We start from the raw sequence: 24,646 nt of genomic DNA on the forward strand, positions 1-24,646 counted from the left end.
GCCATAGGGTGAACTCAAGATATATTTTATTTACAGTGGTAAAAAAGTCCAGGACTGCATGGTGACGCTGTCCCTTGCCATCAGGGCGCATGTGAGGTAATGCTAGTGATTTCAGGCTTGCCCGGCAACACAGTCCTGGTCTCTGAGCAGGAGGCGTGGCGATGTCAGGCTTCTCCCTGCAGTTTACCCTTGAATGGAGGCAGTGGCGGTCTCAGGTTTATCCTGGCCGCTCAGCTTTGGGCTTGAAGAAGCAGCGCTGGCAGTCTTAGGATTATCCTGGCGGCTCAGTCTTTGCCTCTGTGTGTGTGCGAGAGAGAAAGTGTGAGCGAGTGAGTGTGCGTGGGCACAGTCCCTCATTGTTTGTAGGCAACAAGAGTCACTGGTGTCTCCGGCTTGCCCCAGCCACTCAGTCTTAGCCTCGGTAGTGGTGCTGGCTGTCTAGGGCATCTTCTCAGCAGCCCAGTCTTGACCACACAGTGGCATCGGTGTTCTCAGGTTTATCCCAGAGGCTCAGTCTTCCTCGAATCTGCGACCGGGACACACAGATATACGCCTATCTGTACCACACTTCCACAGTTATCAAATGTGTTTTCATTCCCTCTATATGCTACATCTGCTCATGCTGATTACCTTAACTTGATTATTTTTATTTATGGTGCATGTGTATTTCTGGAAGGGCTGATTTTTAAAAAAATTGCTTTTCTCCGATTATCAAGAAGTTGGTGAGTCATCATGAATTCCTATAAATATATAATGAGGTGACTCCCAAATTGCTGTTACGCAAGTAGAGTACAGTAAAACTCCAATAATCCGGTATCCAATTGTTCTGATATCCCAATCGATCAGCATACTATTTCTCGCGTTCCCTTTGAACTCACCGGACTCTGCGTCCTATGTTCTTTTTAAACTCACCAGGTTCACTGGGCAATTTATTATACTTCTGTGTAACATCTAAAAAAAATGAATTCAAAGTGGGGTATTAATAGGAGTAATATCTAATAGTTTGGAAAATTTGCTAGTCCAGCACTACCAGATTATTGGAGTTTTACTGTAATTTGGATTATTTAAAGGTAAAGCAAGGTACATCTAAGTCAGAGTGCTGTGAATTTAAAAGAGTAGTTAGATAAAAGATGCACTTATTCCTTTCAGATGTCATATTTTGGGAGATGTTATCAAAGTCATTTTGAGGAATTGCTACAGTGGATATGGTATGGATAGTTGTCATAACTTACTGACAGTAGTGGGTGGGAATGCTTTAAGTGCTTCCTGGAGTTACTATTTGGTAATCGAAAAATATTGCATCATAGTCACAATTTATAGATGGCAAAAAGGCTTTGAGGAAATCAGCAGATATACCCTCGTGGAATACCAAGTGACGAAGAGATTGAAACCTGGAATGTTGACTCTGTTTCTCTCTTGACTTACTGAGTGTTTTCAGCATTTTTGCTTTTATTACAAAATAGCATGTTTCTGATTGTCCTGTGACTACAATATTCATTTGGCAGACTTTCTGGACACTTTTTTCCTTTCTAGAAACCGTACTAAAACGGCTTAGCTTGAGATGTATCTAGTCATGATGCATAAATCGCCAGTCTATGGATGTTGCTGTGACCCAATTTAGACGGCATTTGGAGCCTCACACTGACATCTCACCCACTACTGACCAAAAAACAGAATTACATTTCTTAAAGATTAGAAAAAAGCTAGAAAGAGACTAGGCTAAATATTTCACAGGAAGATTGTATGAAACACACATGTGCAATCTTACTTCAATTGAAGTGTTTCAAATGATATGCCAGTCAAATGAAGGCAGTCACTTGCAATTATGATGTCTCTTTATTTTCAGAACCCAATCGTACATTAGTCAGACTACAGTTATCACATCCAAGCTCATATGGGTGTTTCCGTAAATAGTGAAACTGAAGGTCTCCAAACTTCCAGGTTATTTTCCTGATTTTTTATTTAATATATCCATTGTTTCATATCCTGTATTTTATATAGTATAGATCATGGTGTATAGCCAAAATATTGAGATGAAGCAAAAATACATAAATCGCTTTTTACAAAGAAAAATATCAGATATGTCCCTATGTTTTCTTGCCTATTTTGTGACTTTTTCAAGCAGGATTTCATCAAATCCTTAGGCTAATTTATACATTAATTTTGCAATTTAATAACTATAAGCCAAATTCTGATTATGCTTATGAGTTTTATCATTTATCACCCGATAAGATGGTTTTCTGATGCCCCAAGTTTTTGAAGTTGAACTTGAGTAACAGTTTGGTCACATGTGAAATGTGTGAATTAAAAGCAAACTGTTTTAATATTTATTGTTTCTCTTTTTGTTGTTTATGTTTTGTGTTTAAACTTTCCATTGAAATACTTAATAATGAATAAAACTTAAAATCATGAAATAAAAATCTAGTATGCTCACCTATTTTAGCGATGTCTCATTCTGTGGTCCCTCCCATTGTCTAACGTTGTCAATGCTATTATGTTTTTATTTGTTGCATTCGTCGTGATTGTTTTTTTAATTCAAACAACGCGATTATAATGACCGTGTCGTGGGTTAGTTGCTGACATTTTGTCAGGGAGCTTAGAAATCAGTAAGTCTCCCATATCTTATAAATAATTTTTACCCCTCAAATTTTGAAAGTATTACATTTTGATCAATTTTGATCACAAATAAGCTCAAAGGGATCATAGCTAGGCCCATTTTTATTGCCATGGTATGTCATTATGATTTAATAACTTTCATACTTGGCCACCCATGTCACAGGTTGGTATTTAAGAAGGAACTGCAGATGCTGGAAAATCGAAGGTACACAAAAATGCTGGAGAAACTCAGCGGGTGCAGCAGCATCTACGGAGCGAAGGAAATAGGCAACGTTTCGGGCCGAAACCCTTCTTCAGACTGAAACCCTTCTTCAGACTTCAGGATGGTACCCTTATTTACGGAAACACCCACATCCAAAACTCAGGGAACTTGAAATCAGCACTCACTTCTGCAACTGGATCCTCGACTTCCTGACCAACAGACCACAATCAGTGAGGATAGGTGACAAATCATCCTCTACAAAAATCCTCAACACTGGTGCCCTGCAGGGATGTGTTCCCAGCCCTCTTCTTTACTCCTTATACACTCACAACTGTGCAGTCAAATACCAATCCAACTCAATTTACAAATTCTCAGAGGACACCACAATTGTGGGCCATGTATCAAATAATGATGTGACAGAGTAGAGGAAGGAGTTTGAGAACCTTGTAACCTGGTGCCAGACAACAACCTTTCCCTCAATGTCAGCAAGACAAAGGAGTTTGTGATTGACTTTAGGAAGCGAGACAGTACACATACCCTGGTATACATTAGACAATACGTGCAGGAGTAGGCCATTCGGCCCTTCGAGCCAGCACCGCCATTCAATGTGATCATGGCTGATCATCCCCAATCAGTACCCCGTTCCTGCCTTCTCCCCATATCCCCCGACTCCGCTATCTTTAGGAGCTCTCTCTTGAAAGTTTCCAGAGAACTGGCCTCCACCGCCCTCTGAGGCAGAGAATTCCACAGACTCACAACTCTTTGTGAGAAAAAGTATTTCCTCGTCTCCGTTCTAAATGGCTTACCCCTTATTCTTAAACTGTGGTCCCTGGTTCTAGACTCCACCAACATCAGGAACATGTTTCCAGCCTCTAGCATGTCAAAACCCTTAACAATCTTATATGTTTCAATAAGATCCCCTCTCATCCTTCTAAACTCCAGAGTGTACAAGCCCAGCTGCTCCATACTCTCAGCATTGACAGCGATGAAGGAGAATTGATTGAAAGCTTCGATTTTTTAAAGAGTAAATATCACCAGCAACTTATCCTGGACCAGCCAAATCGAAGTAATGGCCAAGGAAGCACATCAATGTCACTACTTCCTAAGAAGGCTTAAGAAGTTTGGCACGTTCCCAACATCTTTCACCAACTTCCACAGATGCGCCGCAGAAAGCAATTTATCAGAATGCATCACAGCATGATTTGGGAACAGCTTCATCCAAGGCCGCAAGAAATTGTAGAGAGTTGTGGACTTAGCCCAGACCATCACATAAACTAGCCTCCCTTCCATCAACTACACTTTACGCATCTACACTTCACGCTGCCTCGGCAAGGCCCCTACCATAATCAATGACGTGTCTCACCCCGGAGTACAGAAGTATGAAAACACATATCTCCAGATTCAGGGACAGTTACTTCCCAGTTGTTACCAAGCAACTAAACCATCCTATCACCAACTAGAGAGCGGTCCTGACCTACCATCTACCTCATTGTAGACCCTCAGGCTATCATTAATTGGACTTTACTGGACTTTATCTTGCACAAAACGTTATTCCCTTTATCCTGTGTCTGTACACAGGACAGCTTGATTGTAATCATGTGTTGTCTTTCTACTCATTGGAGAGCATGCAATAAAATAGCTTTTCACTGTACCTTGGTACACATGGCAATAGTAATAAACTAAACTGGCACAGGTTAGAAATATTGCATTACTATATTTCTATAAATAACTATTTTGTCGTTTAAATTGAGGTAATGAGGTATTTACTTTTTTGTTTACCTGATGAACTGGAACGACTTCCCATGCTGCTCGCCTCTTTGCTATCACAATTTCCATTTTCCATTTGTTCCAATCGTCGGCGTACTGGAAAAAATCCACACAAGGTGTCAATATTACAGTTCTTGTCTTGATCTCAAAGTACATTAACAGCGTGACAATCTGTTTTCTTCCTGAATTATTATTTTTTAAACAGTTAAAACATGCACTTATTACCTTTAGTGCAGTCAAAAATAATTGCGATAAATCTATCTCTAAAAAATTCAATATGCATGGTGAAGGTCATAGTAATTATACAAAATCAACACGTTTTACAATCACTAATATTTGTAACCAGATATTGTATTGTCAGAATAGTTCCCACGCACCTTGTTGAAGCTGTTTTGTGAGGTCCTTAATGTTAGTTGCTTTTTTTCGTTTCTGTGTGGCGAGCTCATCTTTAAGCTCCTCCACTTGTAAAGTCAGCCTACTCACGTCCTTTTGTTCAGTGATCACTTCATTCTGCAAAGTTTTCATATCCTCTTGTCGTAGTTGTTGTTCTTTTTGCAATCTGTTCACCTGTGCACAAAAACAAATCAAAGATAACTGATGTTGAGCTGCTAGTGGTTGAATCGTACAATTTCTGCCATTAATACCGAAGTAAATAAGGTCAGCTTATCAGCTTTTCTTTTCAAAAGTTGCTAATCAAAATTATCTTTTTTTTAAAACCCATTTTTGTTTTAAAGCACCAATAGAAGTTGTGTGCTAATGGACAAGTAGTAACATACGTCTTTTTGTGCCAATTTCATTGTATTAATCAGAGTAAATTTTTTTGCCTTTAGTCTCCTGGGTAAATTTTCCATTTGTTGTTAATCTTATCCTCGCTTCAGTAATAACAAACAACCAGTTTGGAAATTAAGGTAGTAGAGCTTTAAATAAATTAAATTACAAGTAGACTCCACATCCAATGGATTTTGAGGGAAAATTTATATTCAAAGCTACAAAACACAAGCTCACTCCACCGGTTCACTCCACACCCCCCCCACCCCCCCTAATTTGAAAGTGACCCATGACCTGTTTCCATTATCATATCAGGCGTGTGTACTTTTTTTTTTACTTCAATGCTGCCTCTGGTTCTAATTGCCTTGTGGTGCCTGCTAGTTACTGACCCCTTTGCCACTGGAAAGGGGTTCCCCTTATCTATATTACTAAAAGTCTGTTCTTGACCGGTTTTGGCTTTCTGTGCTGCGATTTCCGAGAGTACGCCGCCACCTACGGCCGTCATTTTTGGCCACCTCGCTCAGAGCCCCCCTCCGCCGCATGTGTGTGGTGGATTTTTCCCGTCGATGAAAATTGAGAGATATTAATGTTTTTACAAAATTCCCCATTCTCTCTGCTGCCCCTGCTGGAGGGAGGGGGAGGGACTATAAAACCAGGAAGTGGTGTGCCTCAATCAGTCTCTGCAAGTGGTGTGCCTCACTCAGAGCTCTGAATGACACTGACAAATGTCTACAGCACTGTGAGTACCCTTAATTTGGTTTGAAAATATGGTTAGAGGTAAAAAAGCACTGCCTGCAAATGGTTGTTTGGGTTTGGGTTGAAGTAAAAAGGCACTATCTCCCCCCCTCCCTCTCCTCCCCCCCCCTCTCCTGCTCTCCCCTCCCCTCCCCTCCTCTCCCCCCCTCCCTCTCCTCTCCCCCCCTCCCTCTCCTCTCCCCCCCTCTCCTCTTCCCCCCTCTCCTCTCCCCCCCCTCTCCACTCCCCCCCCTCTCCTCTCCCTCCCTCTCCTCTCCCCTCTTTTTCTCCCCCTCCTCCCCTCCACACCCCTACCCCCCTCCCTGCTCCCCGCCCCTCATCTCACCCCCCTCGCAGCACTCCCTCTCTCTCCCCCCCCTCTCTCTCTCTTCCCCCTCCTCCCCTCCATTAGCGTGAGTGTGGGGGTGAGGGTAGTTAGTGTGTGGCGCTGCATGCCGCCTCCCCCCCCCCACAACCGCACGTTGGGGGAACAGACCCAACGGGTCTGCACTTGGTCTAGTCTATATTACTAAATCTCTGCTTTTGGCCGTCTGTGCTGCGATTTCCGAGAGAACGCCGCCACCTACCGCCGTCATTTTTAGCCACCTTGCTCAGAGCCCCCATCCGCCGCATGTGTGCCGAGGATTTTTCCCGTCGATGAAAAATGACAGAGATATTAATGTTTTTACAAAATTCCCCATTCTCTCTATTGCCCCTGCTGGAGGGAGGGGGTGGGACTATAAAACCAGGAAGTGGTGTGCCTCAATCAGTCTCTCATCAAGATGGAGGTCTGAGCTCTGAATGACACTGAACAAATGCCTACACAGCTGTGAGTACCCTTAATGTGGTTTGAAAATGAAAAGATGGTTAGTTTGAAGTAAAAAAGCACTGCCTGCAAATGGTTGTTTGGGGGGTTTGGGTTGAAGTAAAAAGGCTCTCTCCACTCCTCTCTCTCCCCACCTCTCTCTCTCCCTATCCCTCTCTCTTTCTCTCTCTCTCCCCCCCGTCTCTCTCCCTTTATCTCTCTCTCCCGACCTCTCTCCCCACCCCCCTCTCCTCTCCCCCGTCTCTCTCTCTCCCCTCTTTTTCTCCCCCTCCTCCCCTCCCCAAAACCCCCCTCCCCTCCACACACCCCTATCCCCTTCCCTCCACCCTCCCTGCTCCCCACCTCTCCCCCTCCCCTCACCTCACCCCCCTCTCAGCACACCCTCTCTCTCCCCTCCATCCCCTCTCCCCCTCCCTCTCCTCCCCCCCCCCCCTCCCCCCCCCTCCCCCCCCCCCCCCCCCTCTCCCCCCCCCCCCTTTTCTCCCCTTTTTCTCCCCCTCCTCCCCTCCATCCCCACCCCCACCGTCCCTCCCCTAAACCCCCCTCCCCTCCACACACCCCTACCCCCTTCCCTCCACCCTCCCTGCTCCTCCCCTCACCTCACCCCTCTCAGCACGCTCTCTCTCCCTCTCCCCCCCTCTCCTCCCCCCTCCCTCCCCTCCACACCCCTACCCTCTTCCCCCCTCCCTGCTCCCCACCTCTCTCCTCCCCCCTTTCTCCCCTCCCCCCTTTCTCCCCTCCATCCCCTCCCTCCCCTAAACCCCCTCCCCTCCACACCCTCCCTCCCCCTCCCTGCTCCCCACCTCTCCCCCTCACTCTCACCCTCTCTCTCTCTCCTCCCCTCCCCCCTCACCCGCCCTTCCTCTTCTTCTCCTCTCCACCCCCCTCTCCTTGCCCCTCTCTCTGTGTTTCTGTCTCTGCCCCTTCTCTCTTTGCCCTCGCTCTCTACCCCCCCCCCCCCTCTCTAGATGTGACTGCAAGTTGGGGGCTATGCGTCAGTAGATAGGGTGGTTATGGGGTAAAAGGAGCAAATTAATAATATTAATATAATATCAAGGGGGGTAATTAGCGTGAGTGCGGGGGGGGGGGGGGGATAGTTAGTGTGTGTGACGCTGCATGCCGCCTCCCCCCCCCCACAACCGCACGTTGGGGGAACAGACCCAACGGGTCTGCACTTGGTCTAGTTTACTTCATAAAATCCTTTGTAACAATGGACGTCTTTTACAAATTCTAATTTCATGCCAACGATTTTATCTTCAAATCAATGTAATCCTTGCTGACCTTTGGTGCAAAAAAAAGGGAATAGTGAGTCACTTTCTTGACCTACAACAGTCTTTGTGATGATGATATTTTCGCAGTGCTGCTGAGGGGAAGTGTCAACCACAATGACCCAACCACAATGAAGGATGAGGAATATCAGGGTTGTGGTGACTTGGAGAAGAATCTAGAGGTGACATTCTCATGCAGATACCCTTGACCTTCTTGGTGGTAACAATTCCAAGTTTGGGAATTGCTGTTGTGGGTGGGCAAGTAGTTGCAGCCCTTTTTTATATCAGACACATAACTTTAGTCAAACACTGCTGGCATACAACATTGAACACCAACTCTGGGAAAAGACAATATCTAGAAAATGCAGGAAAATAATACCTGAGACAATGCATAGTCTTTCTTATTTGTTTATTTTCTATCAGCATATCTGCAACCTCATATTTGTTTATTTTTTATCTGGACCCTTGTATGGTCAGCCCCAGATCTTACATGTTGAATCAATGTCTGTATTGCTTAAAGTTACTCCGTGCCATGCTGTGTTTTGGCAGAGAGCTAGTTGAGATAATTGCACCTTGTGATTTCAAACCCCATCAATACATTCGATGGAAGTGTTATTTTCCTTTAGCTATTTAAATGTCTTAATGTGTTAACACGTGGAACTGCTTTCAAAACATCACAGGACTTGTGTATGTTTACTTGGAAGATGTATGGCTCGAAGGGCCAAACGGCCTACTCCTGCACCTATTGTCTATGTATGCATCTATGTACAAAGGAGAGGGTCTTAGTGATATCTGGGAAGTTCATGCCCCCTTGCAGAAGGCAATGAGTTAATGTAAAAGGTCAAAGAACACATTGTATAAAGTGAGCTTGTGTTCCCTACAGTTTGGAAGTTTGATGGCTCATAATAATAATTAGTGGCTTAACATGTATAATTACATCAGTGAAGTAATCCAGAACAAGAGTTCACAAATCTTAAGATCAGAGCATGTCACTGATAGGAAAGAAATGGGGAATCATCTTACGTCATTGTACAAAGAAAATCAGGAACGCCGTCCTAAGAAGATTATGAATACTGATCAAAATGAAATTTGAAGTCTCTTAACTGATAGATATCATTAAGGAAAGACATCAAAGGATGCAGATAATTGGATGATCTAACTTACTGGCACAGCACAGGCTCTAGAGGATGAACAGCCTAACCTTGTGGAATGATATTAACTTTTAAATCCAGTACCAGAAGGGAAAGAAATGGCTCAAATTATACATTTCCAGACACTTTCCCAGCAGCATATATTAATCTCAATTGTACATCTGATCAACATGCTTCCATATCAATCATCTTTTGTTATCATATTGGATAAACATACCAATCAAAATAAGAACTTCCTGCTTATTGGCCAAGTTATCTTCTTTTTTTTTTTTAAGTATTTATTTTTGCTATGTTTGTAGATACTGGAAATTACATTTGCTATATAGTTGACAAGCAGCTGCAGGCAACATCTCTTACCAAACACCTTTTCAAAAATAGCAAAAGGATTTGTGCAAAACAGTTTGTGATCCACTACTAGCTTTGTTCTTTTATAACCCATGGTATTTTTAACAACTGCGTTAACATTTTCCCAGTATGGCCTTATCTTTACACAGTTCCAGAAAATGTGCGAGTGGTCTGCCTCCGTACTCCCGCACAGACTCCAACACTGTTGTTGGACAGCAAGTTGTCTGCTTTTTATTTTGGGTGCTATAAAAAAGCAAGTTAGATTCTTCCAGCAAAATTCTCTCCATACTAGTGAGTTTGTGGATGTGCATTGTGTTTCACACATTTGATACCACTCTTCTTCTGCTATTTGAATTTTTAATTCTGCTTCCCATTTTGTTTTTATGTAGAGCGTTGATTCTCCCTCGCTTCCCACCAGAGCTTGGTCGAAAGCAGAGATGACCCGAGACCCCTTCTGTTTGTATGCATCCACAATCACCTTGATCACATTATTTCAAGTTTCATCTAGTTCTGGCCTTATCTCTTTTGTAAAGTAGTCTCTTAATTGCAAGTATCTAAATAAATTTTTGTATTCGAGACCATACTTTGAAGCTCAAAAACTCGCTATTTTGGCCTTTTGTGCCCATTCTTTGAATCTTGAATCATACACCCCTGGCTTATACTTTGAGTCATATGCGAACCACTTCAATGCGCGAACCCCTCTTTTCTAACGTAAATGCTACTATTGGATCCGTAGCATGTCTCAAAATGTCTCTTAGCCCCTCTCAGATATTTGTCTCCCAGCAAAATCTGGGTCTGGTAACCCTGTATCTCCCTTTCCATTTCTTTCCATCGAGATTCATATTCAGATCTACACCAACAGGCCAGAGGTCTGAGTTGAGCTGCCTAAAAGTATTTCCTCAGATTTGGTAAATCCATTCCACCCTTGTTTTTCAACAGTTGAAGTGTTGTTAGTTTTATTCTTGTTTTTTTGCTATTCCAAATGAATCTAGAGATCATCTTATCCCAGGCTATGAATTTGTCTCGGGGAACATTAATTGGGAGAGATTGGAATAAATATAGTAGTTTAGGTAGGATATTCATTTTTACCGTTTGTATTCTGGTACTGAAGTCTAAAGGAAGGGTAGACCACCTTTCAACATCCTTTTTGATGTTTTCTTCAATTTTGTTATAATTAGTTTCAAACATGTTGGAAAGTGTTTTGGTTATGGTTACACCAAGATACTCCATCGTTTTAGAATTCCATTTCAAATTATATGCGTCTCTGATTTGTTGGGATGGAGAATAATTGAATGAAAGAATTTGTGTTTTTGTTATATTCAGTTTATATCCTGAGTAGTATCCATATGTTTCAAATGTTCATTAGATTTGGGAGACATATTTGGTCTTTCAAGAAAAATAATGACATCATCAGCGAAGATCAATGATTGGTCTGATTCATTATTTCTTGAGTTATTTCTTCAAATTGTTCACAAATCTGAGATCTTTTTAAAATCTAACGAGTTGATGACGTCACAATGGCTCTGCTCCTCACGGCCAGATGTACACAGTTTTCAAAGCGCAGTTTTTGCACGTGCTGCGAGTTACGTTAACCACCTGGTTCTTCAAAAGACGGAGAAAGAATGAGCAAGTGGGCTCTGTTCTGCAGATCCCGAGTGCTTCCGAAGGCGCTTCCGACGTTAGCGCCTCGACTCGGCTTTCCCGAGAGCTTTGGTCGACGCACGAACACACGCTAGCGCCCCGGCTTTCCCGAGAACTCCCAAGAGCTTTGTACTAGAGTCAGGCCCTGTACGAGAGCTCTCGCTCTCTCTCTCTCCCCGGGCTCTCTCCGTTTTTCGCAGCCCACTCGCTCGCCCGGCTCCTCCTCTCCCCCCTCCTCTCCTCCCTCCTCCCTCCCCCTCTCTACTCTTTTCAGAGGTGTATAAAATCATGATGGACATAGATAAGATGAATAGTCACAGTCTTCTCCAGGGTAGGGGAGTCTAAAACTGGAGGGCATAGATTTAAGATGAGTGGGGGGGAAACCTAAAAGGGGGCTGAGGAGCAATTTGTATATATGAAATGAGCTGCCAGACAAAGTGGTAGAGGCGGATACAATTCTGACATTGATAAGACAGGTAGGTACATGGATAAGAATGATTTGGAGGGATATGGGCCAGGCATAGGCATAGGATTATCTCTCTTCGGCAACTTGGTTGACATGGACAAATTTAGCTGAAGGACACGTTTCCGTGCCGTAGTGCTACATGACTCTAAATGAAAAATTACACTACTGATCAATGCTCCTATCTTGTCAAATGTAGAGAACAATTAAGAGTGTAGGAAAAATCTCCAGAAGCTTCTGTCTGAAAGCATAGGTTTTTAGTGTGTCTTACCAGATCAGTATTGGTCTGTCCCAACTCTTCAAGCTGCCCACTCAGATGCCGCTCACGAATACTCAATTTGTCAAGTTGCGCCTGTAATATATTGTTCTCAGACTGAAGTTGTGCATTTTTGCTTGTCAATTTCTCTGTGAATACAAGCAACTCTGATTCTTTTTTACGACTCCCTTCAATATCTTCTTGCAAATCTGTAATCAGCGCATTCAGGTTGTCAACCTCTTCCTTCAGTGATTGAATCTCTTGTTCATTTCTATGATATAACAATATGAGATTATTCTTCTGCCCTTGTAAAAGTAACTTTTTCTTTAAATTGTGAAAAATCTACCCTAATGTAATTTAGAATGTACCCATGCATTTACAAGTAAAAAATAAACTGCTGGAAGAAGTCAGCAGGTCCAACAACATCTACAGAGGCAAAGGATGGCCAATGTTTGGGTGGTTGAGATCCTGCATCAGGACTGAAAGTGCAGAAGATGCAGATGGAGCTAAACAGGGGAGGTGTGGGAAGGGGGCAGGAAAGTGGAGATAAAGGAGATGAACCCCAGGTAGATTGATATGTGGTTGATGGGCAGGTGACACCAGGTAGGCGATGACGGGGTGGGGAGTGGGGGGGGGGGGGGATTAGAGGTGAACAATGGGACTCAGACACTGGATGGACTGGTAGAAGTGGGCAAGAAACGCAGGGGGCGAATGGGTTACCTGAAACTGGGCTACCTACCGTATGAGGAAGAAAGAAAGAAATGCAGTTGCTGGTTAACCCACAAAAGGGCACAAGGTGCAGGAGCACCTCAGCAGATCAGAGAGCATCTCTAGAGAATTTGAAATAGTGATGTTTTGGGAAGAGACTGAAGGAACCTGAAGAAGGGTCTCGACCCAAAACCTCACCTATCCATGTTCTCCAGAGATGCTATCTGACCTGTTGAGTTACTCCAGCACGTTGTGTCCTTTTGTCGACCGCACAAAGTATTATTCTTCTCGTTTGCATTAGGCCCCACTCCCCACCCCGTCATCGCCTACCTGGTGTCACCTGCCCATCAACCACATATCAATCTACCTGGGGTTCATCTCCTTTATCTCCACTTTCCTGCCCCCTCCCCACACCTCCCCTTGGCAGTGGAGAAGGCCAAGGGCAAACAAGATCTGTGCTGGAATGTGGAAGATGAGCTCAAATGATATGCGATCAGAAGCTCAAGATGGATGTTGCAAACAGAGTGCAGATCGACCTGAAACGTCGACCATCCCTTTGCCTCCACACATGCTGCTTAATCCACTGAGTTCTTCCAGCAGTTTTTCTTTTGCTTCTTTTTCCAGCACTTGTAATATTTTTCATCTCTACGATACAAGTAAAACAGTTTTTCTCCTAGTATTTGCAACAAAATATTACCTTGGACAAATAAACAAAAGTTAAGAAAGGTAAAAAAATGGCTAATTTGTCTACATTTTAAGTCACCTTCCAATAAGCAGCATCTTAATGACAGCAATGCAGTCTCATGCAAGTAATATCTGTGTAAAATAGAGCTACTCCATCAATTCTCCCCCCACATTCATGACAAGATGCTTCTTAGCTACTATAAGTCCCCACCACCAGCAAACATATTATCTCCAAGAAGAAGAAAAGGAATGCAGAACAAAAATAGGTGAACTGGGAGAAAATGTACTATATAAAATCATATTATATCTATTCAATTACAAACAAAAGTAGTTTGTCCTTACCCTTCAAGCTGTTCTTGCAAATGATTTATTAATTTCACCCGTTCATGCAAAGATTGGCATTCTGCTTTTTGGCGGTTTATTATTTCTTTATACTTTGATAGTTCATCTTCAGTTCTCAGTCGCTCATCTTCAAGACATCGTACCTAAAAGAGGATGGGGTGAGATAGAATTACAAATGTAGAATGAAGAATCACAAATCAGAGCATATGCACAAAAACACACTATTGTTGTTGAATGCTTATAATGAACAGTAAAATCAGAAAATTTGAATCTTATCAAAGAGAAAATATGCTTTTAGAAAGATTCACCATGGCTGCCACAATTAACCCAGCAAAATATATTTACAAAAAGTTATTTCTTGATTTCCTCTTTCTAAACTCAATAATTAGAATTTATAATTACAAATGAACCTGGCAGAACAGGCAGAAAATACGAGGATAGGTATCGTTGGAAAATGTGTATATAATTCATTCAAATAAAAATATGAACTAATTAAATAGGCAATTACATTTTAGAAGTTATTTTAGAATTTAAGAAATGGCAGTTGCAAATTACAAACACCTAAATGAAAGTAGTTACCTTTGTTCTCAAAGTGTGCAACTCATCCATTCCTTCCTTGTATGTTTTCTTCAGGTCATCAAGTTCTTTTATTTTAGCAAGGCGAATCTGAAATTTTTTTTGTTGAAGGAATACATAATTTTTAGTTCCAAACCAAGTAAAAATCTCAGTTGATCAAGGTTTCAAGGTCAGTTTATTGTCACATGTACCAATTAAGGTACAGTGAAATTCGAATGACCATACAGCCATATTCTAAAAAAAAGCAACAAGACACACAACTACATAAAAGTTAACATAAACATCCATCACAGCAGATTCCCCACGTTCCTCACTGTGATGTAAGGCAATAAAGTCCAAACTTCTTCCTCTTTTATTTCAGTAATCATACTTTCTCCTCATTCAGGAACGAACATAAGAAAATAGCGCCACCATTCATTATGCTCATGGGTGACCTGCCCCAGAATTTCTGCATCAATTTCCCATAGCAATCAATTCGCTGGCCTTTCAATAATGTGTCCGTTTACTCCTTAACTCTCTCCAATTACTTACCTCCTCAACCCTCTTCAAAATGTTCCTATGCATCTTAATTTTAAATTATCTCTCTCCAATCTTGGAACTATGCCTCATTTGGGATTCCCCCCATGAATTAACACATTTCAACATCTACCCTATTATGCCCCAAGGATCTTACTCGTTTCAAACTTACTAGGGTCAATGGAAAATGTGCCAGTTTAATGGATAACATTAGTGAAATAAAAGTGTGTTTGGGATCATTGGTATCTTAATAATAATAATAATACATTTTATTTATTGGGCGCCTTTCAGACATCTCAAGGACACCTTACATAGGTTAACAGGAAATATAAACATATAATCAGAAAATAAATAATAAAGACATCACAGAAACACAAATTAAAAACAGAATTCAGTCCAAAAACAAAAATCAAAAACACAATGTGAAGAGAGAGCAGCGGCAGCTAAAGCGCGCCAGCGTCCACTCTCCCTTCACGGCAGCCATCTTGGACAAAGACTAACAGGATTACCTTAGACAAAAAATCATCCCCCCACAATGGACACCACTGTGGGGGAAGGCACAATGTCCAGTCCCTATCCCAAGTTCACCCCATAGTCAGGCCTATTGAGGCCACCGCAATTGCCTCTACGGAGGCCCGATGTTCATGGCCGTTCTCACCGGGTGGTCTTGCCCCGGCGTCGGGAGAGTGATCTCAGCGGCTGGGCCACCTGGAACGGCTGGAGACCGCGGCTTCCGAAGCCGACAAGGCCGCGCCGGTTTGGAGCTCCAAGGCTCCCGATGTTGAAAACGGCGCCGCCCGCTCCGGAGGTGTTGAACACGGCGGTCTCAGCTCACCAGAGCTCCAGCGCGTCGATCCAGCGCGGCGACCCAGGCAAGGCATCGCCCGCTCCGCTCCACGATAACGCTCCAGCGCTGTGCCGCCACCGAGGCCGAGGTGCTGGGCGGTCCCCGCCAGGAAACGGCGCTCCAAGCCCGCTGGTAGGCCACGAGGACGGGTCGACGGGCAGCCCGGAGAAAAAGCTGCCTCACCGACCAGGTAGGGACCTAGAAATAAAATTACCCCCTACCCCCCACATTAAAAAGTCAATTTCACCAAACGGACGAGACAGGACTAACTAAGAACTTTTTTTTAAAAAGCGAGTTTAACGGACGGCTGCTGGTTAGCAGCCGTTCCTCCAAGATGGCTCCTCCTCCTATTGAACTTTCTGCATTCATCATTGGTTTCTGGTAATCCCAACTTTCCAGAATTCTGTTTTATTGTCTTGCTGGTATTTTCAGAATTCATACGTCACCTCCTACTTATGGGCCTGGTGATTTTTCAGTGGACTGCCGGCAACTGTCAAGTTACCGGCAGTCGGCTGAAAAACTGGGAACTGGAATGGCGACAGTCAGAGTGGAACACACACACACAAAGGCGGGGCCAGGGCAAGCGGGGGGAGTGCTGTCTGAAATGCACGGTACAAAGCCAAAGACATACAGACACACACTGCGATGAACAGGAAGGTTGACGCTGTAATTAAGACGGCTAAAGCACAATGTACAGTAAGTCCTTTAAATGAGGGGGGTAGGGGGAAGAAGGGGGAGAAGGAGTGGAGACTTTAAGAAGCCAGACAACTTTTAATAAGCCAGAGATACACAGCTGCGAAGTTCGGAGGACATTTAACATTACCAGTCGGTTATCCGTGGTTCTGAAAACTCCTGCTTAGGTTTTTCCCCCAATGAGCTAATGAAAATGACCGATCAGCAAAGGCAATTAACTAAAACTACATACGACTACCTCAACTACTTGGCGACCCCACTACAACTACAGGATTATCGATTATCTCCATGGCGACATATTTTTGGTTGCAGAAAATTTTTTGAACACGTTGAAAAATGCAGGAACTCCTCGCGAACATGAAGGAGACTCACCAGAGACCACCAGCGAACATGTGGCGACCATGTGGCGAGCGCAGAGTCTCCTGCACTAACCTAAAAAGTCGCATAAGTGGGACAGGCCCATTACGCAATTACAAATATATTTTTTGTTATTCACTAGTCTTTACCATTCACTTTTGGCCAACACCAATTAATCTCTTCCTGTTCACAGATTTTTCCTTTTGTTCACATCAATTATTCTATCATCCTCAACAATTTATAACTTATTTTATCTCCCATTCTCTGCATTCTATTGGAAAGTCATTGACTTTAAATATTTATTATTTCTATCTCCACAAATGCTGCCCGACGTTACTATTTCCAGCATTTTCTGTCTATTTCTATTTAACAGCAGCTGTGGTATTTATTTGTTAAATCTTTCCTCCACCCCAAATCTATCAATCACACAGATGGTTGAGAACTTCAAATTCCTAGGCATAAATATCAACAACCACAATGAAGTAACGGCCAAAGAAACACACCTCCACATCTACTTAGAAGACTAAGGTGCTTTAGCATGGCTTCAATAATACTACCCAACTTCCCACCTGCACCATATGAAGTATTCTATTGTGATGCATCACTGTGAGAAATTGTGGAGAGTTGTGTATGTAACTCATTCCACCCACCGCCTACCATCGAATCCCTACAGTGAAAAGAGGATGACTAGTGTGTAAATGGTTCATGATTATGTTCACGCGGCACCGAGAGCGCAGCCAACATAATCATGAACCATTTACATACTAGTCACTACTCTTCTCCACCGTCTTGTTGTGCAGGTAAAGGCTTGGTAACATTATCACCACGTTCAGGAACAGCTTCTTCACCCATGAACAGTCCTCTCGTAAGCTAAGGGGGTAATACCAATCTCTCAACCTAACCCATTGTGGCCCTTGCAACTTATTATATTTGCATTTTTTCTGTAACTATAATACTTAGAGCTCGAACATTCTATTCTGCCCTTTGGTATTTTTTCCCTTGCACTACATGTTGTACATGTCTAATGGTTTGATTGTACTCATATATAGTGTGATTTGACTGGATACCACACACACAAATCTTACCATATATCTCAGTATACATGACAATAATAAATCAAGATCAATAGCAGTTTCTTTATCTATACAGTTAAGGTTTCTTCGGTGTCACTGCCTTCAATTCAACACATTTCAACATTTAAAGATTCCCTCCAACACGAATGATTGCCATTTGACTGGACAATTGTTTGCAGAATATGGGTCTTAAAAGACGTGTCATTTTAAAATCTATTTTATGAATTTCATTTATAAAATTATTTTCTGCATTTACATTAAAACTGGCATTTGTATTTTTGTACACTCAATAGCCATTTTGTTTTATTTGTTCTAATTTCTCTAAATATTTTGCTGCAGGCACAGCTCACCTCCATTTCATCAGATTTTTCTTGCAAACGTTTTTCTAGTTCTCCTTTAGTCTCACGCAGTTTGGCATCCAACTCATTGGATCTGATTTCTTCAGATTCCTGTTAAGATATGCAAGATTTACAAAATATGAGAAAAGACAATGTGTTTATATGGTCAGAGTCCGTCTGAAGAAGAGACTCGACCAGAAACATAACCTATCCGTGTTCTCCACGGATGCTGCCTGACACGCTGAGTTATTCCAGCACTTTGTCTTTCTTTTAGTGACAGTTTATATGGGCGAAGTAGAGCTCAATTAAGTTTTAATTGTTTCAAAATATGTAGTAGCAGATATATCAATATTATTTGTCTAACTTATGGTCCGGATTAGCTCAATCATTGTATTTTGAATCTAGATCATCCTTCACATTAATACTACCAATCATTCAGTTGTAGGGCTGTTACCAAATTTTAGGCATTAAGTGTATCATAATTAGGAAGAATTGTACTTATTCAATACCCTGTCACATTTATCTTTTAAAATCGTGCTTTTCTATTTTACAATGCGATGGCCCTATAATAATTTCAATTGCAATGAAAATACAGAAGTGATTTTGTTTAGCTATTTAATTCATAAAATGATATAGAAGGATGCATGTACTGAGTACTTCCATTCCCCCACACGATCCTGGACCCTACAGCAACCTGAAGCACTGTTCAAGGTCTCTGCCCCGGTACCTGGCTCTGTCCCTCTGATTTCAACCCAAGACCATGACCCAAACTCTGCCACAGCATCACAATATATTCTGCACCACAACCATCAAATCAGCTCACGAGCATGCTTCTGAAACTAGAATTTGTAACAGTTGACTCAGAAATAATAGCGTGCAAGAAGGAACTGCAGATGCTGGTTTAAACCGAAGATAGGCACAAAAAGCTGGAGTAACTCACTGGGACAACAGCATCTCTGGAGAGCAGGAATGGGTGACATTTTGGGTCGAGACCCTTCGTCACCCATTCCTTCTCTCCAGAGATGCCACCTGTCCCGCTGAGTTACTTCAGCTTTTTGTGTCTATCTTCAGAAATAATAGTCACTGGCGCACCAATGTATTTCTTACTAAGTACATCCATTTGTGATCACTAGAATTTCTAGTCCTGATTTACATAGTTTATTTAGTTCATAACAAAAATATGAGCTTATGCAAAATGTTTATGGAAAATGTAGAGATTAGTTTAATGGAGGGAAGATGACATCAAACTGAAACAGTAAAATATAGGATCATGTAACCAGCAAATTCAAACAAACCTGATAGGTTTTAATCATGTCTTGGCAGTTTTTCCGGATTTGTTCTGTCTCTTCTTTAGCCTGAGTTAGTTTGACTGTTGTTTCCTTCAATTTTTCTCTCGTTTCCTATTAAATTGGGAAACATATGACTGAATGTTAAAACAATCTTAAAATTTATAAACGTGACTCTCAGATTTTCCTTAAATTTCTCTCCTGTCACCTTAAACCTATGCCCTCAAGTTCTAAATTCCCCTACCATGGGCAAATGATTATCCATCCACTCCTATGATCTACATAATTTTATAAACATCATCAATGTCACCCTTCAGCCTCTAATATTCCAGTGAGAATAAACACAACCTCTCCAATTTCTTCTTGTAATTAAAGCCCTCCATTCCAGGCAACATCCTGGCGAATATCTTTTACATTCCTTCTTTTGATATTGCATTCTTCCTGTAGTGAAGTCACCAGAATTGTCACCAATATTTCAAAGGCAGTTCAACTACATTCTGGACAACTGCAGCACAACGCCCCAACTCTTATACAATGCCCCGGCCTATAAAGGCAAGCATAACAAATGCTTCTTAACTAGCCTATTCACAAATGTCACCACTTTCAGTGAGCTATACACTGCACCCCAATGTCCTTCTGTACATCAACACTCCTAATATCCTTGCTATTTATTCAATGTCCTGCCAATATTTGATTTCCTAAAGTGCATTACCTCACACTTGTTTGGAGCATATTCTACTGGAGTAAATGAGCTGCTGCTCATTCCAACTTTCCCTTTGATTGGTGGCCTGCTGCAATTTTTTTTTGTTATTACCATCTCCACCAATTTTTGTGTTTGTAAACGTACTCATTTCTGGAGTTGTGTATTCGGTTCTGGACAGAGCCCTTTCCATTAATGAGCCACTGCCTCAAGAAGGCAACATCTATCATCAAGAATCCCATCACCCGGGCCATGCCATCTTCTCGTTGCTACCATCGGGCAGGATATAGAGAAGCCTGAAGCTGTATAACAGCAAGTTCAGGAGCAGCTAGATTCCTACAATTATCTGGTTCTGGTTATAAACCAACCCGCACTACGCTAATCCTACCTCGACAATGGAACGCTGCAGACCACCTGATGCACTACAGTTTTTGCACTATTCTTTTTTGCATGGTCTTTTTCTTTTTACTGTCTTTCAGAATTTTATGTATAATTTTATGCTTTTATGTCTTGGTGTCTGTGGTGCTGAAGCAAGCAACATTTTTCATTGTATTCTATACCTCTCCATACTTGTGCATATGATAATAAAACATTTAAAGTAAGTTAAACGTAAAGTGTGAAAACAAGAAATGTTGTCCCCTTTTAGGTTACCTCATGACATTGACCCTGATGTCATTTGCTAACCATCTCAATATTTTTATAAAGAATTTGAAAAGATCACAGCATAAGATCTTATAGTGCCATCTGGTGGTAGTATAAAAATGTTCAGGATGGAAATGTTTCCTAATATAAAACTCAATGATAGAACAGAAACCTTTTGCAACAGAAGTGGAAATTATTCAGTCAGAATTGTCAAGAAAACAAAGTTCCAATATATTCTAGAAGTGGGTGATGTTTTCTTTTAAAGCCTAGCTTCCCGTTCTCATAAGTTTGCATTGCGCAGATATGTTTTGGTATAAATTCAACATTTTGTACAATTTTATAGACAGAATTAAATCTTGTTGCTTTGTTTGTACTTTCCCCACTTCAGTTTCTAAATCTTAGTTTGGAAAAGCAGCTTGTTGGAAAGTGGGGAAGGGGAGAACACAAAAAAAATATACAAACAGAAAAGAGAGAGTGAATCAATTGTGCTAATTGTGAGTCAATTGTGTGAATCAATTGAACTAATTTTCCGACTCATGATTGAAGACCTAGAATCTGGCTGAATTTGAAAATGTAACTATCTTTAAACAGGATTTTTAAAATATCTATGTAGACTTATTTTTCAAGATTAACACCAAAAGACTACTTTTTTTCTTGAGCTTCCACAAAGCCTGTTCAAGATAATGTATTTCCCTCATGTGTACTACAGAAAGAATGATCAGAAATTGTTTTGTCCTGCATCCCATCACCTCCAGTCTACAGGGTTAGCACCAGGAGGGACAATTACTCTTTGTCAGAAAGAAAAGTTCTGCAATTAACTATAAATGTAATAACTATAATAGCAAAACATTATAAGAAACATGCAAATTGTTCAATGTTGGTATTGATATTAGCTTATTATTGTCACATGCACCAAGATACAAAAACATTTGTTCTGCATGTCATCCAGTCAAATCATGGCAATCGTCATCCTGGATGGGAAAGTCAACAATTGAGTAGAATAAGGCAGTTGGTGTCTCCTACTGTGGAAACATTAACAGCACTTTATATTGAATCTGCAACTGAGGGCAAGTAATAGAATATGTATGTTTATATGAGGATCAAATTTAATGCTCAAAATATGCAAATCATTAAGCAAATAATGAATGAGATTGGTGAAATAGCCTTGCATGGTAGAGTACCCAACGACCAAAAGATTTTCAAATGTGCCTTGGACATTAAACTGTAGAAGCATAAACAGGCCACATATATAGATATGGTATATAAAACCTACAAAAAATTGACCAACCTTATGTGTATCCATTTCACTTTTTAACTTGTTTTGAGCCCATTTCACTTTGATGATGTTGGAATTGATGTCTTCCTTCAATTTTTCAACATCTCTGTTGAGCCTTGTGGCTTCTCCTTCCTGCAACCAGGACATAAATATTAAAAGCATGTATTGCAAAAGCACTGTAACAGATGTTAAAAATCTAAAATAAATAAAATCCTAAAACTACTCAGGTGATCAGATAACATCATTCCCCATAGGTATTATCAATTCCACTGACCAGTTCCAGCATTTTCTGTGCATATTTAAAACATATGTTTGTTATCAGGTTTGCATATTCTGGTTTTGTATACATTCAAAACAAATGTTTCCTTCTTCTCACATTAACAGATAAGTGGAAATTTGATTTATTTATCCTTTTTTTAAATTAACTGCATGTTCATTAATTAGACTAGATAATTTTCATAAGAGTTAAATTGCATTATTGCTTGTTCTGTGTCTTTGTTCTCTTCCTCTATTTGAGCAGCTGAAGCAGCAGTTTGGGAATATATAACTGTCAAGAATAAAAGTCTCCCTAAATCTTTTTTTGTAAAGTATCTGTCCTGCACAAAAACATTGACCATATAAATAAACAGCGACTTGCAAAATTTCACCTAACCTGTATCTTTCTTGACCCCTTCATTTTCTCCAAGTTATCAGACTATTCTTATGACATCTAGTATTGCACCACCAATAATTTTCCATCTAATTATTAGGAAGACCAATGCTACTATCTTTAGTCCCTGCCACAAATTTGTTCAATTATCACCAATAGTTCCTCAACAAATGTCTTCAATCGTGCCACATTATTTACAAACTGGCATTATATATAACCCCAATATGACTTTTGAACTCTCCCTCACCACAGATTTCCATCACTGTAATATTTTCCAACAATTTAATGATTTTAATTTCCTTAGCCATACCTTTGTTGCCTTCAGATTTTAATATTCCAATACATTTATATGAACCATAATCATTCCACTATTCATAAACTTGAGCTAACCCAAGATATCGATGTCCAATTTCTGAATCAGACCGTCCAGTTCATGCGTCTCCACTATACTTGTTTATCCACATGGCATTGTTGAACAATTGCATCAATTTTATTTTTAATATTCTAGCTTAGTTCACATAGTACAACATTCTCAGTGAAACTCTTACCAGTTATGTTACCCTCACAACTGGTACACTGGGTCAACAATACAATGTAGCTATCATGTAAACAATTAAATAACAACCATGAGGGACAATGAAGAGAAAATATCCCATTATACAACTGGCATATACACCAATGGATCGCACAGATGAACGTTTATTGGCATTATTCAAATCTACACCTCCTCGACTTCAAGAGTCAAGTCAAGTCAAAAGTGGGCAATTATCATACATACTGACAATAGTCAATACTCCAAAAATTTGTCATATCCTGAAGAAGAAAAATCTCTCCTACTGAAAGGATGACTCCTGGGTCATGTTAGGAAACTAAAGACATAAATAAGCTCCTATTTGTAAAATTCCATCTCACCTCACCGATATCACTTGATTCCTTAATGTTCTCCAAGTTATCAGACTGTTTATATGACATCTAATATTGTACCACATTTATGTCTTTCAGCTCTCGTTTTCTGACATGATCTAGAAGGAGTCGTGTTTTCTGTGGGAGAGATTTTTCTCTTCAGGATATGACAAATGCTTCAGCATTTCTATGGAAGGATTACCAACTCCATATAAGATCTCAAAGTAATACTTGCACAAATTACCTTTGCCTCATAAAGCTGTTGCAATCTTGTCTTCTCTTGTGTGAGCTGTTTGGCCTTCATTGTCAGTTTCTCCAGTTCTCGGTTTGCATCACGTAATCTTTTTTCAATTCCTTCCTTGTCCTTTCGAAGATCAAGGGCTTCTTTTTCTCCTCGTACGTATTTCATTACCATAGCTTCTTTTTCCTGTCGCGCCTCTTCACATTTTTTGTTCGTCTATAAAAAAAGAACAAAACCATTGGCCGTTCTCTTTTTCAAAGAGAAACTGAAACAGACCACATCAGGTAATAATTACTGTACAGAGGACAAAGTAATATGAATTAAGTGTAAATGCAGACAAAATTTGAACAACATTACTTTAATCTTTGGTGAAATGACCACAATGTACATTCACCAAACCCATTTAAAAATAAATAGTAGATCACTTTATAATCTTAGCTTTTCTCCTCTGTATCCTTATTTTAAGCAGCTAAAGGATATCATGGTCAAGGAAGCATGGGAGACATACAGAAAATATACCAAAACAAAGTTAAAATCAGAAATTTTACTTTCCCTAATGCACTCTGCAGAAACTCTTGCTCAGCAAATCATCGTTGATGATTTCTCAGTTCAAAGCTTTGTTGTGAACAGCTCAATGATACAGAGCGTGTGTTAATAACACACTGAAACATACCTTGACCTTTGACATGATCTTCAAGACAATTAAGATAACAAATACCTGCAATCAGCAGTAAAACACATTTTTTTCCCATATGAAATTTTGCCAGAATATTGGGT

General features: G+C 40.9%; 1 protein-coding gene across 7 annotated transcripts in view; it reads right to left on the reverse strand.

Moving 5' to 3' along the window:
- Positions 1 to 24,646, reverse strand: part of ccdc186 (coiled-coil domain containing 186) — a 76,448-nt gene that overhangs the window by 29,092 nt on the left and 22,710 nt on the right. For 4 of the 7 annotated variants that reach the window (XM_033033918.1, XM_033033919.1, XM_033033917.1 and 1 more), the window contains 10 exons: positions 23,873 to 24,085; positions 22,089 to 22,208; positions 19,468 to 19,572; positions 18,185 to 18,283; positions 14,352 to 14,438; positions 13,773 to 13,915; positions 12,054 to 12,309; positions 4,963 to 5,152; positions 4,586 to 4,681; positions 913 to 951 (listed from right to left, as the gene is read on the reverse strand). In XM_033033918.1, coding sequence (XP_032889809.1) covers positions 913 to 951; positions 4,586 to 4,681; positions 4,963 to 5,152; positions 12,054 to 12,309; positions 13,773 to 13,915; positions 14,352 to 14,438; positions 18,185 to 18,283; positions 19,468 to 19,572; positions 22,089 to 22,208; positions 23,873 to 24,085 — 1,348 coding nt within the window. The remainder of the gene's footprint in view (positions 1 to 912; positions 952 to 4,585; positions 4,682 to 4,962; positions 5,153 to 12,053; positions 12,310 to 13,772; positions 13,916 to 14,351; positions 14,439 to 18,184; positions 18,284 to 19,467; positions 19,573 to 22,088; positions 22,209 to 23,872; positions 24,086 to 24,646) is intronic. The other 3 variants (XM_033033920.1, XM_033033921.1, XM_033033922.1) reach the window with 3 other exon arrangements.

Source organism: Amblyraja radiata, chromosome 15, assembly GCF_010909765.2.
Source record: "Amblyraja radiata isolate CabotCenter1 chromosome 15, sAmbRad1.1.pri, whole genome shotgun sequence".
Taxonomy (NCBI): Eukaryota; Metazoa; Chordata; class Chondrichthyes; order Rajiformes; family Rajidae; genus Amblyraja; species Amblyraja radiata.